The sequence below is a fragment of the Strigops habroptila genome, chromosome 1 (assembly GCF_004027225.2).
Source record: "Strigops habroptila isolate Jane chromosome 1, bStrHab1.2.pri, whole genome shotgun sequence".
Taxonomy (NCBI): Eukaryota; Metazoa; Chordata; class Aves; order Psittaciformes; family Psittacidae; genus Strigops; species Strigops habroptila.
In genome coordinates this window covers 95,495,387-95,512,470 of record NC_044277.2, presented here as the reverse complement: position 1 = coordinate 95,512,470, position 17,084 = coordinate 95,495,387, and the positions used below count along the sequence as shown (strand labels likewise).

The window sequence follows — 17,084 nt, the reverse complement described above, 5'->3', positions numbered from 1 at the left end:
CTCAGTTGCCTGAGGAACATGTGCATGTTGAGAGGGGCATGAAGAAAAGAAACTTCAGAAGCACTGTTGTTACAGACCACGGCAGCCCTAACTCCATGTTTTGGGGACATCATCATCCCATTTGTTTAGAAATGTTCATTTATGGAACTAAATCAAAATAAGCAGCTTTTAAGTTTCTTAGGCAGTTATTAGAAAGTTCCACGAGGTACACAAAGTTGTTGGCAATGATAGTTACCTATTTTATCAGTCACAAAACCTAAGCCTACTGGAGCCAGGAAAATGGTTAAGGACTTCATAAACTCTCTATCAAGCACTGCAAAAAACCCAAGCCCATTATTCCTGTTGTGGATTCAGAACTACATGTTTAATTAAAACATGAGATTGATTTTAGCCTAAAATAAATAATAATCAACAATTAAAAAGGAAAAAAAAAAGAAAACATGTAAACTGATAGGCCACAAAACCCTTGGTGTATTTCATCTCATCATTAACTAATTATATTCTAAATGATTTTTTTTCCAACTGTGGTGTCAACATTTTTTTTTTTAAGGAAAAAAAAAAAATCTTTTCTACAATAAGTTCTATTAGCCTATGAGACCCATTTAATAACCCAAATTAAAATAATTATGTGGCAGAAAATACTACAAATATCTAAGCACAAGAATCAATAGATAAAATTAAGGCGAACGTGTAAGATGACACATATTGTCCATAGAAAGCATTTAAAGGAACAGCAGTCTATCTACTTTCAACTCTGAGGATGAAGGAGTTAAGTACCTGCCTGCCCTATCAAATAACAGGAGTTTGCTTCTCTCTGGAGTGGTGTTAGATGGCTTTAGGCCATTCAATCAGGATGTACAGGACTGTTCCTTACATAGCCCAACTCAAAGCCCACCTCTGAATTCACTTGACCTTTCCTTGTGAGCTTGAGTAATTTGCACATGGAAGGTCACTTTCATTCCCTCTCAGATTAACATCTTCCTTAGCTTCCTCTGGACCAACAGGAAGTATCACTTATCACCCAACTGTCTTACTGATTTTCAGTTTGGGGAATTGCAACACCAAAGAGTCCCTTTGCACTGTGGAAAATACAAGTACCTCTAGTAACTTTTCATCCTGGGAGCATGATGGCATGAAGATGTCCCAGTCAAAGAAAACCTGATAAGGTAATTTGAAAAAATATGAAACTTGTCTTGCCTTTCGACACATAGGTTTATAGATCCTCAAACTGAGGTATTTGAAGCACACTTCTGAATCCTGAAGACCTTTGGTTACTGGATCAATCCTAATAGGCTGTTACTGCTTGGCAGAAGACCAAAAAATGCTCTAGGCTGTTCTTGCTTCTTTTAGATACTACATCAATCAGGACTGGAACATACAAACATCATACTACTACCGCTTCCTTTGAATTCTGGGACCAACTGTCACTTTCAACATACAATATTCCCTTTTGAGCTAACATCAGCTTAAGAAAAAGATCCACTGCCTTGCTGCTGGTGTTGGCAGTGCTTCTCCATCCCATCCTGGAGTTTGGGAGTTCCCCACCAATTGTGCTGACAGCTTTTCTGGGGCTATGATACGAACATGACCACTTAAACTGAAAAATGACCCATATAAATAAAGGCTTCAAAGGTTTTGGCATACATGAGGGAGCAATATGTAGGGTGAAAAAGAATTCTCCTGTACCAACCTACATTTATTTCAGAGTATTTAAGAACATCTTCAAACAACAGGATCTACTTTCAAAACCAGGTTGCCGTGTAAGGTATACAGAGGTCATATGTGCGGTATTTTGAAGTTAAGGCTATTGGTTTGGAAACAGGAAAGAAGCAGGGAGATTTCTTGTTCCCCACTGCCTGAGTGTTCCCAACGGTTTCTGTTTGGATTGTTCAACATCTCACATATGTTTCCGATCAGCACTGCTTTGTTTGTATTTATAAACAATGGTTCAATAACTATCACTTGCAGTCTATCACTTTTCATCTAAAAACTTCATAACTAAAATTATTAACTTAAAAATACAGCTTGATCATGTGAAAAAACTGCCGATCAATATTCAACTCAAGCTATGGAGTAGTTATTCTTTGTGGGTCTCGAAGGACATGAAAGTGATGGTTTTATGCTACTGAGTGATTTGCTTTTCACAATACATTGACAAAACAACACAATTAGTCTTGCTTCAATAAACACACACAATAAAATGAATTAAACAATACAACATGTCTCATACATTACAGCTTCACTTTTGTAAACACAAAAGCTGCTTCACTAAGGGTATATCATTTCCCTGTCTGTTTTTAAATGATTGGGTTTGTATCTTTATAATTCATTTTAGCAACTCTGTTGTCTCTGGACAGAAGAGTTGGAATTAAATAACTGTCCACACTTTAAGGTAGTATTTAAATATTCAAAATCCTGGCACTAGAAATACTTGAGAGTATAACAGTGTGGGACAAAGCATAAATAAATGGCTAGTTTATGAGAGTAAGCAGTCATTAAAAATCATGACTGATCAACCTTTTCTGACCACGGGGAGCAAAGGTCTTCAAAGGCTCCTGTTCACAGCATGCCCCTGAATTGCTTGGGTCTGTAACCTTTGAACTCCATTGCTTTACCTACTTAGCTTATATCCTTTTATGATTGTTCATTACATTAAGGTAGCTGGCTTTCTGCAGATGAGCTGGACCCACACCTATGATGGCCGAGTAGGAGCTGTTTTCTTTTTTTTTTTACCGTGTTCTCAATGGATGTTTATTGTTAGCTATGCTACAGCTGTAGAGGACAAGTGACAGACAAATGAAACTTCCCACTCTTTCAGAGAAAATGAAATATTGATCACTTATCATAAGAAACAAAGAACCTGGCATAAGTAGGGTTCCCATTATGAATACAAAATCAGTTACTTATCTCAGGTTACTCTAACAATAGATAAATACATCTTTTGTGATGAATGTACCTACTTCTGAATGTACATACTTTGTTAGTTATGTTTTATCTGTATATGGATGAACATATACATACATAGATGTGAAGAATTTCAAATGAATTCTTCAAATCAATTCACTAAGTGTATAGCGTGTCAACATATCACTAAACTGCTTCTTATACCTTCCTACATGGGAGAATAGTTTATACTTACACATTGTTCTCTGCTCTTTACATCCTAAGATGATATCATGCAATATTATATAATGCAACAGACAACTGTGCAAATAACTTCTTTCAAAAGACTGCAATCAAGACAGATCCATAAACAAAATCTAAGAGAACAGAGTTGTAACACTGAGGAAGTACAATGCATAAAACCGGTTAAGTCTATTAAATGATAATGTTGCTTATTAACCAAATATGTTGTGATAGGTCAGTGCTGAGGTTAAACAGAAAACATCAATTGAACCATTTCCCTAAATAAAGCTCCAGGGTGCAATATTCAAAGCACTTTATTCAATAAAAAATGCTTTTAAAATGGTACTTCGGTGATTGGGAAACATTGGCATCATCCGTCAACCTAACTGCAGGAAAGTTCAATAAGCTAAATAATGAACCATTTACATTATTTTCCTTAGGCTCCAGTGATTTGCAAACATTGCATCAGTAAAACTCTTTAAAAAATTATGATAAAGACCTGCTAGTCTTTCAACTCTCAGGCTTTCTGCTGTCATGCTGCAATTTTTAAGCTGTTTAAATGGGGTTTTTTTGGTAGCTTCATCTTTTTATAGGACTCCATTTAGCATCAATTTCTCATTATAATTAAAGCATATTTGTTCAATACGATAATTTTTCTAGTGTTTCAAGCATTATCTTTGAGAAACAAAAAGGAAATTTAATGCTGTCTCTTCTAAAATGTTTTTTATTTCACTGCCATATAGTTTGAATATATGAGTCCAGATGGTAAAAAATAAATTCATTATTAAAAGGATACCTGTGCTTTCTCTTCCTTGAAGCACTAACAGTTTCTCTGTTGCTGATTTCCTCTTCTACCTCCCTTTCCACCCTGAGTCCCATATCTACTGTTTTAGCACTTTATCAACTTTCCTTTCCTCTTTCCAAGGTCAAATTCCCTACTGTCTTCTCAGGACACCACTTGCATAATTCTCAAGTCTTACAGCTGTTTCCTTTAGCAAATATGAGAGGAGAATTGCTCTTTATGGTAATATTTTCAGGTTCCAAACAACTGAATGAATATACAAAAGCCCGCAGGGAGAGAAGAGCAAATGGGAGAAAAAATTCACATAGTCTCTGTCAACTGCACGTCTCTTCACCTGATTTAGTAGCAGCTTTGGCTGTTAAAGCAGAATGTTTACTTAATCTATAGCTGCCACCATATCTGCATAGGCTGGTACTTGTTCACGCTGTCTTTCACCATATTTAGCAATACCTCACAAGTTTGGTACACTGATCTATTTGGGAAATATGAATATATGTGCATATGAAAAATTGTACACATGTGCATAAGACAAGTCAAATACTACACAACTACACTAACCAACCATATTTACAGTGTATCTCTGGCATAAACTAATGCACTTCCTGCATTCTCAATTTATAATGCAGATCAACCGACAGTATACAACACTACATATAGTACTATGGATTATTGATTTTAGCCAAAGAGCTAGGAGTCCACCCTGTCTAAATTTTATTTTTAAAAAACTTTTTAATCACTGAGAAACAGCCACTTCTTTATATTCTACAATCCTTTGACACTATGAACTGTGTTTATAGCATCTGAAATTCACATGACTGCTAGTTTGGTACTATGTGAAGACGAACTTAATTTTATTTCTTACATTCCTAAAAATACTTGTTATAGACTTGCTCCTTTTAGCAATTACAGTTTGAATTGCTGAAGTTTTGTTAGTACTACAGATGGTGATTTATTAGACATGTAAACCAAATGTATACCAAGAATAATAGGCTATGCTGTGGCCAGATGAAGTTTGTGGAAGAAATACTACCTTGTATTAGATCGACTTGTATACTAAAAAAATACACAGGCTTTCAGATATACACTCCCTTCTTCACATCTTACAACCACCTTGCTTTGATATGACTAAGCTACTATGGCTACACCAACAACAGCACAACCAAGCTTCAGACACTGCTTGAATTTAAGACAGTCGCCCTTCACCATGCTCGCTTTCAGAGGCAAACCTCTAAGTACTCTATTTCTGTATTTGACTATATCAAGTGCATACGTTTTTATAAAGTGGGCAATAATTATTATTTATGCTTACTTTGCAGTATCTTGAAACTTGAGCTTTGCCTACCTTCCAATATCTTTTCAGACTGAATTGTAGGCAATCAATTTAAGGCTCAAACCAGGATTATTTGGAACAATAACTAAAATCCACTGAAAGCAGTGGGATTTGTTTGAAATTTGGATTTCAGTGGCAGTCAGATGCATGTTTTTACTGAAATGGGGATTGAAATTTGTGCTACACTTAATGCAATTTTGACTGAACCTGAAGATTATGAAGTTGCTAAGGGCTGACACTCAAAAGCTTTTCTACAGGAGTATTTAAAGTTCAGGTTATTTTTTTTTTTTCTCCCTGGTAAGAATCTGTACATTCCACTAACTGGTAGTGTCTCTAGCTAATTTACCTGGTTGTCCATCACTCAAAGCAGTTTCATATTCCCTTTTGCATGCATATGCTATGATTTATACATGGATTAATGTTTTGAGAATACATCTAGTGTCTTTAATTGCAATACTCAACACAGTATTGATCCCAAAGCACTGACTTCACAGACCTTTTAGTCAAATAATTGAAAACGCTTCTGGATAACAAAGAAACACCAGATCTTTCCTACAGCTGTAGAGGAAATAAAACTGGATTACTGCTAATTTTAAAGAAACCCCAGCTCCGAAAACATTTCTTTCACAGGTCTGCCCTTTTAAACTTAGTTTATCCTGGTTTTTTTAGGAGTAATTTTTTCGCCTTTGCATACTAACCTCATCAGGGCTGGAAGCCTGGTAAGTTCGATTTTCGTCGCTGAAGTCCTGATCCACCTCAGCATATTCTGTTTCTCCAGACACACCAGCCCGGGATTCATATACTGGGGTCACATTGTGGCACAGTGCAATGGCCTTCACCGCTTCATGTATCCGACTGCTGACACTCTTGCGGACTTTGGGTGCAGATGACTGAGGTTTCCTAGATGGTGTTGAACTCGTACTGTTTCCACTGTTCTGAGAGTGCATCTTTAAGACCCAATTAATAGCGAAGCAAAGGTCAATAATGGAAATGAAACATGAATACTAATATATATATATATGCTTGTTACCTTTAAAGGCTGATAAATGATAAGGATAGTAATTATTAATTTATATAACCTACTGTTAACTTATTTAGTTTGTGATTCATAAAAATCCCTCGTTTACTTTTCTGTAGGACTGATAAATAACTGCGGGTTCATCATACTGCATTTGTAGTCAGAGATCAGTAATAGAGCCTGAAGACAATTGAAAAATGTGAAATGAAAACAAGTATGCACTCAAAGGGATGAATAGGCTGACTGGATTCTGCAGAAAACTCTGCTTCCTCACTTCAGAATTTACCTTTTCAGTGATCTGTACCAACAGTCTTTTTAACGTCCTTCACATTCTACGAGTTGTTTTTTAAAAAGTATTTAAGCCAGCAACCAATTCAATGAGTTCAGAAACACCAAACCAAAATTGCAAGGGCGATATTTTGTTGTAGTTGTTTAGTCTCTTTGTTACCTGTGTACATTCAGAGGTTGGAAACTTCAATGCCACTAAACTGAAAAAAATTGAAAAAAATTGAAAAACTTTTCTTCTAAATCTTCACCTAATCTCTGTATTTTAAAGACCACCACATTGGTATGGCACAAAAGGACAAAAGTGAGTATCATTGTTAAGTATAAATATTAGGAGTCATTAGAGTACAAATATTGCTAATTTATAAACTACAGGATTTTTGTATTATTTGTGAACTAATTTTTTTTTTTGCTTTTGCTGCAGGTTGAAATTTGTTTTTCCCTTACATGACTGCAGTAATCTAATAAAATAATAATGCAAAATAATAGTTTTACACAGATTTGAAGATCACATTACTGTTGCACAACCAGTAAGATAGTACTGTATGTTTATAATTAGTTGAAATTAAGGTTGGTGGTGGTGGTTTTTTTCTAAGTCAGCACATTAAATATATCCGTAGTACTACCAAAGGCTCTTCTGTTATGCAGGATAACTCAAAAAACCTCTTCAGAAACCACGCTTTTTTCCTCCTGACTGCAATCTCCTGAACCGTGAACATTCTGCCCATCAAATTACAGTGTTGTCTAATAAAGGGTTTAACTTTCTGCTCATCTGGCACTGCTTTTCAGCTACCGCTTTAAACCTCTGCATCTGCATTCTGCTAACGCTGATGCCATTACAGCCGCAAATAAATTAAGCTGATTTACTCCTTCTGAATTATGTTATGTTTATTGATGCTTGTATAATTTAATTTCACACAAATTCCATTAAAGATTATGCCCTCTATCACAAAATGCTTCCAGTGGGGAAATACAATCAGGTTATAATAGATTTGTGTGTTACATTAAGATGACAATAGTCTAGTAGGTCCACTGTAATAATAAAACAGAACACAAACAAGGGATAAAATCAATGTCACATAAGAACCACTGCCTAGCTAACTGGCAGCTTCTATTATCATAGATTAAATAAAAACCTCACCATACTTTTTCAGATTGAAACAACCATTTAATAGCAGCTTGTTTTGTTACCAAGACTCCTTCGTTTTTCTGTTGTAAAGCGTTGCTACCAACACACACATAATTAAAGCATTATTTAAACATCAAGTAGCGTTATATAAAGCTGAAAAAAAAGAAGGAAGTTCCAAGAAAGTTCTTTTCATCATCTACTAACAGCAAACAGATTTGGGAAATCTTTTCCCACAACTGGGGGGGAGGGGGGGGGGGGAAGCTTCCCTCACATTTCTTACTTCTTTTAAAAATTTCAGTACCAAATATGTTACAGTTACTAAAAACTTCATTAACCATGGGTATCACTATTAAATTTTACAGCAAACTAGTAAAAGCTTTAAACTGGTAAGAATTCCAGGATTCAGGCAATTCTTTTCAGATAGCACATTTAACCACAAAATATGAAACAAGAATTAATGAACATGCCTCCTCTAGAAGATTGGTGCTTAGTCATCTAACTCAGTCAGGCCTAGGTGTGCCAGCTCAAGACTGTCAGTTAATATCATTTATTGCTACAGTTGTTACTGTGAATACTCAAACAACCCATTATAACAAAACTATGTTTGGGTGATTTTTATAATCATTGTGAGGCAGCATTTACTTTCAGAAACCCGTTCTGAACCAAATTTTGACTGCTGATCTTTAGGTAAAAGAGCTCCATATCTCATTTCCAAGGCATATTATTGAATCTTAGTTACTATTCATTGCTGTATCTACTAAGAATTCAGCTTAAATAGATTTATCCAAAGAAAATTAATTCAAGAAGTGGATTTGATGATCTGTTTAGATGGAAAATAATACAGAAATTGAAGCTGCAGACTAAAATCTTCTAACATATATTGCTTATTCACTTTCTCTCCTACCTCTCTTCCAAAAGCAACATAATATTAACTGAGTCCAGTGTAGTGTCCAACAGCTACTTTTTAATTTTTTTTAAGCAAATGAGAAAGGGGCTATAGCTCAAAACAGAGCACAACAGAAGGTTAAAATCAATTGTTAATCCTACAATCCTTTCACAAGAGAAAATGAGGGCACAGACAAGGAGGTCAGCCAACAAACTTAACTGGGTCAGCCAGTCCTGTTTGTGTATGCAAGTTAGTTATGGAAAGGAACTTTTATATAAAAAAGGTTATTATCATACTGTACACAACATATGGCAATATTAGTGATCATTTATTTCCTCTTTTTTCTTTTTCTTGTTTCAAAGAATAGAAATAGAAAATAAAGCAAAAAATTTTCCCTAATCTCAGAGTGGAACGAGGTGCTCAGAAAACTTTGCAGAAAGCACCCAAATAGTCTACATACATGGGAAATGAAAGTGATACTTGCAGAATTCTATCTTCCTCGTTCATCCTACAACTGATCCATAGACCAATAGGGAACCACAATCCTCTTGTACACTGCCTAGACAGGAACACTTTGCTCTCCAGCAATATGGAGCTTTCCATTCCCCTCCCTTCACCCCCAGTTTTATGTATTTTGCAATCATCTTAATTATTAAAAACAAAACAAACCGACTTTTAATATATGCCTTTATAAATTTTATTTTGACAACTATTTTGCTACCTTTTGGTTAGACAAATTAATGTGGCTTTTCAATACCTATTTTTGATGAATATCTTCAGATATAATTACTGTTCATCTTGTTCTGGACACTTAGTTGTAATTTGTAGTCTCAGTAATGAATAGCTTACTCTTAGACAATTTGGCAGGAGAAAGACTGCACTGCACAGACAGGTTAACATGGATTTCCGCTAATGGGTAATGGAAAAGTAAACTCCTTTAAGAGGGTATCACAAGGAAGTTCAGAATCAGGAGAAAACTATGTACTGTCTCACATTTTTCCCCTTCATCATATCTGTTAAGAGATACCTACAAATGAAAGAACTTTCATAGCATCTCAGATTCCTAGACATAATCAGTAACAACAATGCTTCAATGATGTTAAAAAAAAAAAATCTCAACATTAAAGGTAAATTATTTATGAAATGAGATACCTGTGAATAAGAGTTTATAATATGACTCTGTATTTCATCCATTGTGTCTGTTCCATAGGACACAGTACCTAGGTGCAGGCGCTTAAATATCATCTCATTCTGTGTAAGTGTTCCTGTAATGAAGAAGTAGTATATCACAAAGCAGCAAAAAATACCACGAGAAGGCCACAAACCCCTCGCCCAAAATCTTCTTTTGGAAAGAAGGAATGAATCACGAGTTAGCATCAGTTTAATTAAAGGAATGTTTGTGGAAAAAGATCAGGGTTAGTCATACTGGAAGAAATCACTGGTTTCACCTTCAAGCTGATTCCGCCAACACAACTAAATACAATATACAAGTTTGAAAAAAGACAAAAACTTTTCATATGAAAGATAGAAAATGCAGTATCTGGATGAAACTGACTCAAAAGCCATTGCAAGAGTTTACACCATGTATCAGAAAATCTAAAGAAGAAAAAAACAAAAGCAAAAAACACCACCCACCCACCCCCCCCCCCAAACAACCAAACAAAAACCAACAACCCAAAAAACATCCCCCCAAAATTCATACAGAGATTCTGCACTTTGTGTATGAAGACAGACATTCTGGCAAATGGGCACATTTAAAGCTGTCTACAGTAAGTCATTAAGAGCTAACATCACTTCCTAATTTGACAGATTTAACCTCCAACCGGAATAAGCCAGAATGAACAAAATCAGTGGTTTCAGAGCTCACTTCACATTTGTAAGAAACTACAGGGTGTCAGTCACAGACTGACATTTTGCAGCCAACTCTGCCAAGTAGTCACATCCTTTGGTTTGGAAAAGCTCTAATTGAGGGCTTCAGCCTTCTGTCATAGGCACATGAGGCAAAAAAAGGTCACTACTGCCTAGCTTCCCATGTTCAGTTCACAAAATATTATTCTGAAAAATGGCCCTTCCTAAAACTTTTTTCTATAGTTACTGTGCCAAAGTGAAATTAATATAGTACAAAGCTATTCTTATATTTAACCACACAGTTTTGCATCATTACAGTACATAAATCTGATGATAAAAAATTACATTACCAAAAGTGACATTCTTGAAGCTTCCACAGTATTTTTAATATGGAAGATATGATAATTATAAATAAAAATTGCAGAATACTTCATATTAATTTTATCTAGGCTATTTTTATATCATGTCTTTGTCCCAGTATGCCAAGATACGCAATAAGCCACAGGAAGAGATAACACTAAAAGCACGACATATGCTATAATTACTATCTGGAAAACTGAACTGTTTGGCCAGTAGCATCCAGTTTATGCATCTAATATGGCTAGAATCACTATTGATCTTCAAAGATTCAGAAGGGCTGTAGAAGTCTTATGTCTTTCTCAGTTATACTCGAAATGTCTACCACTCCTACTCCCTACCAATATCTGTACAGTGACACTTCATCTCAACTGTCATACCATCAAACTGCACCATCAAACCATGTCTTCCTCTACTACCAGCACTAGATGATTGCTCCAAATTCTGTCTCTACCATTAAAAAATGACACTTCATATTTGCTTTTTCTTATATGTTGAAGATTTTTTCTTTCTATAGTAATAATTTTTTAATTAAAAAATATTTAAAATAAGGTTTTTGTGAAATGCATGAATTCTCCACAAAATATGCATAACATTATCAAATATCACATAAGAATTAGAATATTCCCAAGGTTAGAAAACAGCCAAGGAAGACAAAGTTCCTGATCTCTGGAACTAGCAAGTCAGAAATTTTTGGCTACTTTGATACAAGGCATAAGAAGATAATTCTGGTTTTATAGTAATCATATAAAACTATGAGAAATTACTTCTTCTGCCTTGAGAAGCTGTACTTTTATTGAGACTTTTTGTTAAATTTCTTGATCAAATTTTTTATTTTAGTAATAGACTAGAAAAATCCAATCTCCAGTTTGCACATGAGAAACATGAAAGTTTTCACTAACAAACATGAGAGATTAAAATACCCATTTCTTAAAAAAAAACCCAAAAAACAAAACCAAAACAAACAAAAAACCAAAAAAAAAAAAAAAAACCAAACCAAAACTAAAACTCAACCACTTTGTTCAGTAGTGTTTACTGCAAGAAATTTCCAAGTAAATCCGCATCACCTTCCTTACTTTCCAGGCATGCTCATACTTTTCCACTGCCCTTAGCTTTGCCAAGCCTTTGAAGTAAAATAAACACCCCCTAGGAGTTGTGAAACTAAATGTCACTCAAAACTTGAGACAGCAGGCAACTGTCAAACCTGATTCCCACTAGTTCTGTAATTGCTGCTTGGGAAAACTGAGCAGGAAACAATATAAGCTGTATGATTATTATATGGAAAGATTATTTCTTCTGACACCATTAAATCAGTCCAATTCGAAATCATGCTTAGTGAGGGAAGGGTAGATAGGTGGAAAATCTATGTGTGTGCCCCCAGCCTCTCTCAGCAAGCAGAGAAGAAAATTTTCTGAGCAGAAAAGTACGGGTTTTCCTATCTTACAACAATCAGGAGCCAGGGAAGGAGGTTTAGGAAAAGTGGGTAAGGAAAAAGAATCGACTTGTAAAGAAATGGAAATAAATATTCCAGCAATCCTGATTCAATACCTGCATCTTATACATTACTTATATGAGCCTTTTTATCGACTACAGTAATAGGAAACATCTATGGCATGTGAAAAGAGGCTGCCAACACACTTGCACCTGTTACACAAAATTGTAATATAATAAATAATTAAAAAAACCCCAAGGAAACAGCAATTAGAATTTGCTCATGCTTCTTAAGACTAGTGTAAGGCTTTCAAAAACAGTCATAATAAACCTGATGTGTTATTAGACAAGCATGGCTAGCTACATTTATGCAAGTATTCCCAAAATTTTCTACAAAAAATAAAACAATACAGCTTTTTTGGTCATCCACATGAAAGTTAAGTTTCACCATGTTTACAAATTAAGAATTTACGCTTAAATTCTCTTAATGAGTGAAACACCAAAATGGGACAGAAACACTCTCAACAACTTGTTCCAAATATAATAAGGTGCCAATCAGCCACATTATAACTTTAGCAGCGGTTCTGTCTCAAACCTTACTCTTTGTTGGAGATGAATAGACCTTGACAAAACAACACATCTTTTACTTTATGTCCCGAAAGGCAAGCCCTTCAAATATCTAGAGGTAGATTTGCTAATATAGCCCACTTTGGGAATGAAGAACAACTCAAAACTGAGCTCTCTAGACTGCTCAAGGTGCTAAGTACTGAAGAACAGTGAAAGAGCTTTCTATTTTTAATGATGCTTTTTCAAGACCTATTTATCAATTCCATGCTTTCAGGACATTGCTAATATGAAGAGTTATTAGATAAAAAAAGGCTTATTTTAGGAAAGCTTCCAGAAATTATGCTAGTCAATATATGATCTACTCCTATTATACACTGTCAAACTTGTGTTTCAGAATGCAGGTACAACTCAAGGAAAATAACCTGACAAAAAGTTAGTATACAATTGCTGAAGAAAAATTTAATATGTTCTTTAATGAAGCCAAGAGCCTTTTTTTCTTTCCTTCCTTCCCTTCCCCCCCTACAATTGTATCATTAAACACAGAGTAAAGCAGGCAAAGAGGAAATTAATCTCTAAGGAAAAAGTCCTGAAGGCATCATTCCCTGGGTGGCAACAGATGTGATTCACAACAGAGCAGTAGAGGTTGTTTTATTTTGTTTTTGAGAAGCAGATGCAGATCTTTCTGATCCTATACTACTAGATGGTAATTTGGACCAATACCAACAATCTAAAAAGGCCAAAACAGAAAAGCAAGAAAATATCTACAGCAGCAGAATTAATAAGTTAGTGAGAGATTGAGAGGGAGAGTAACTTTTCATAAAATATGACTACTTTGAGCTATTTGCTTAAACAGACAAAAAGTCAGCGTAAATGTGAAAATTTCTATGGAAACTTTAAGGGAGATCAGGTCCAATGATCTTAATAATTAGACTGTTGGCAAAAATCTGGAGATGAAAATTCTTGCTATGAATCCTGGAAAAAAATATAACCTGGTACAGGACGTAAAAAGAAAAAAACTCATGGTGTACACACATATAGAATATGTCTGCTGACTCAGCTGCTCCACTTACGAACAGGCCATAAACATAACCACCACAAAACCTCAAACCAAACAAACCCTATTATACCTCATTAGGAACTAAAGCAAAGATGAAGAGAGCTGATATATGTTCATTCTTTCCTGGGCTGAAGGTAACACAATAGGTAACAGTTAACACAGTTATGAATAGCAGTAGCTATTTCCTCTGCACCTTCTGCCTATAAGAATGACAGCAATATTTAAGAGCAACATCTATACTCATTGGATACACCACATCATTTCGGTCAACAGTTGTTCAACAGAAGCCATGAAGTAAGAATTAGTTTGACTGATCTACTTTGAGTGCATGTCTTACAGCTTCCTGTAGGATCTCTCCATCAAATCTTTCCATTACTAGTGTGCTCTGCTCACCCTGCAACCTCAGTGGTACTAAAAATCACAGAGATAGAGGAAGTGTAAGGGCAGTAACATAAATATATATCCATCAAAGTGAAGCGAGGAGATGGTATTCCATCAGCATTTTTTTTAATTACTCTCTGCAGTAACTCATATCGAACATAAAAAGACTCAATTAAAGCATACCTTAAAAGATTAATTTTCAGAACAATTACTGGAATTCACTATCGTAATAGTACATTACATTAGGCACATTTAATGAAAAAGCCCATGTACGTCAACCTCTAAACACAACACTTTCCTAGAAAAATAAAGAATCCCATTGCTTTATGCATCTGTTCAACTATTATATCTGTTAAGTATCTCATTTGGTCCAAACACCCGCTAAAATGTTAATTACAGAACTCAAATACAAGTGCATGCATTAGTAAGTAACTATGCTTTGGAAGAGTGTATGCATTTGTTTTAGCTGAATACTCTGGTAGTTGTCATGAACAGCAGCAGGTCTGCCATCCCACAACCTAAACAACAAAAATGTGAAAAAAATATTGCCAAATACTTTTATTTTTCTTTCATGATTAGAATCTTTTAGTACCCTGGAAAGGATAAGATATCATGCTCAGCTGCCCTTGGAAAATGCTGGAAACTGCTCCCCCCTGAGATAGTCCCCCCCACCACCATAACGGATGACGCCTTTCTGTCAAACTTATATGTGATTCAAGTCCAAACAACATGGCATTTTGGGTAATGGATGCTATAATTAAAATGTGAGTCCTAAAAAACCTGTTGTTTTAGTGGGTGTTTTTAGTAATGGCTTTGTTCTACATGAAGATAAAAACTCCCTAACAAAGGAATTAATGTATTGCTTTAATAGGCTGCACCCTGAGTTAAGTTTTAAAATTTATGAGTTCTCTGCAGCATTGTTCTTTAAACAATGGCATTGTCAAATGCAACCAGTGAGAAGATTAAAGTTCTCCCAGCAGATTAAGTACAAATTATCTGTCCTCCTGTTTCAGCATCATTTGTTCATTTATCACATAACGTCTAGTATTTCTGGTCAGTGTCAATATGCTCTGCATCCTTGCAGTTAACAGATGTCTTCTCTTGTCGAATGAATTACTTTATGTTTCACGCACTGGTGGCCGCAGATGTGTCACTATAGCAACATCATTAATTTCAGATCTTACCGGAAACATGCACTCCAATCAAACCTAATTATACCACATTGCTTTCTTGTCCCACAATAAGGAAACTATAATGCAATTATTGGGATACTTCATTTTCTATTATACTGTGGCAAATGAGAGAGCCACTGTGATGGACGCTTCTTGTCAAAAAGCTTACTGATGAAGCACAAACCCAATTTACAATAATACAAAGGACTACCTTGCAATTATGTTAGTAATGCAATGCTCCTTAGACTCAACAACTAATTCTCAATCATTTCCAGTGAAGCTTGGACCACAATATAAGATTTTTGCACACAGTTCTCTGGATTCCCTTTAATTTTCAATATTGAGAAAAACTTCACCTGCTTAAATTTAACTAGACCAGCCTTTTAGTCCTGCTTTTTAGTGGCACCCAGTTGGACTGATCACTATGAAACTGGCTCTCTTCTTTCTTCTCTGAGAGCAAAGCCTTAAGTGGGCAGAACAGAATCAATTGGTTTATGTGACTAGAACTGAAAATTCAAGTGAAACAGTACTGAAGCTAGCTCTCACGAACAGTGTATAATCATGCAATGGCAATCGTGGATTAAATGTACAGATTTTGTTCATCACCTAACAGTGTGTTTCACATTTGTGATAAAATGCAGAATGAGACAAATGTATTCAGGAGAAAAAACTGTAAGCTGTAAACTGATAATAGGTAAAAAGTACATTCGGTACACATTTGTTCAGAATTAAACACAGTTTAAAATCTGCAGGTCATTTAAAACTAATACAATTGAACAGTGTTTCCCATCATGATCAGAAGAAAAGCATGGTCTGCAAAGCCATGGTCAGTGTTCTGGAGCTGGTGATGTCTGCTGGACTCCAGGCCTATTTTCACTTAAATCAGCTTTCAGCTAACACTTGGATAAAAGTACATAGAGTGAGATTGCTGACTGTTAGTCCAAGACATTTTGGAGATACTGCCCTAGAATACTCCTTTTATTTTCATTTTTACATCATTAACTTACAGATTCAGACCTTCCTCCGGAACTCAGCAAACTTCAGTACTCTGAAAAGCCTGTGAGGTTGAATGCTAGTAATCATTCAAACTATACATAAACACATTTTCTGGTAAAAGCATTTTAACATATGTCTATTTAGCCCCTTTTAAGTATGCACTCTGACAGGCCAGAATACAAGTGCTTCTTCTTAAACAGAACTACTGTGATTGCAAGTGGCATGATGTGGGTTGAAAAACAAACAAACGAAAACAATGATTAGAAGCAAAACAGGGTTTCTCTACGTATATGCAAGTCAATAAAATGAATCCTTTCAAAGCTTTATAGATGTAACGGTATTTTTGCTTTGAAAATCCAGTATCACTAAACTCCATGTTGACAAAAAATAAGTTTCTTAAGGACAAAAAACTGTTTTTAATTATTGTTGTACTAGGTTAAGTGTATCGGTTGCCCTTCTAGAAGTAGAACTGCAGTGGCTTTCTATTTTGATTCTTTTTCAAAGAATCTTCTATTTCTTAAACAGGGTAGTAGATACATACAGCTTGAGGAAAGGAAGATAGTACACTAATCCTTGTGCCTTCGAACATAAGCTGGTCGCCAGAGTCAGAATGTAACTCCTGTATTGTGGAGTTGTGTCAATGAACTCTGTTAGCATTTTATTTAGCAAGCCTCTTAAAATTTTCAGTGCAGTCTAACT

The 17,084-nt window shown here is 35.4% G+C and overlaps 1 protein-coding gene across 9 annotated transcripts in view; it reads right to left on the bottom strand.

Moving 5' to 3' along the window:
* ATP9B (ATPase phospholipid transporting 9B (putative)) overlaps window positions 1–17,084 on the bottom strand; it is a 162,388-nt gene that overhangs the window by 23,850 nt on the left and 121,454 nt on the right. For all 9 annotated transcript variants that reach the window (XM_030504681.1, XM_030504921.1, XM_030504843.1 and 6 more), the window contains 2 exons: window positions 9,729–9,841; window positions 5,957–6,205 (listed from right to left, as the gene is read on the bottom strand). In XM_030504681.1, coding sequence (XP_030360541.1) covers window positions 5,957–6,205; window positions 9,729–9,841 — 362 coding nt within the window. The remainder of the gene's footprint in view (window positions 1–5,956; window positions 6,206–9,728; window positions 9,842–17,084) is intronic.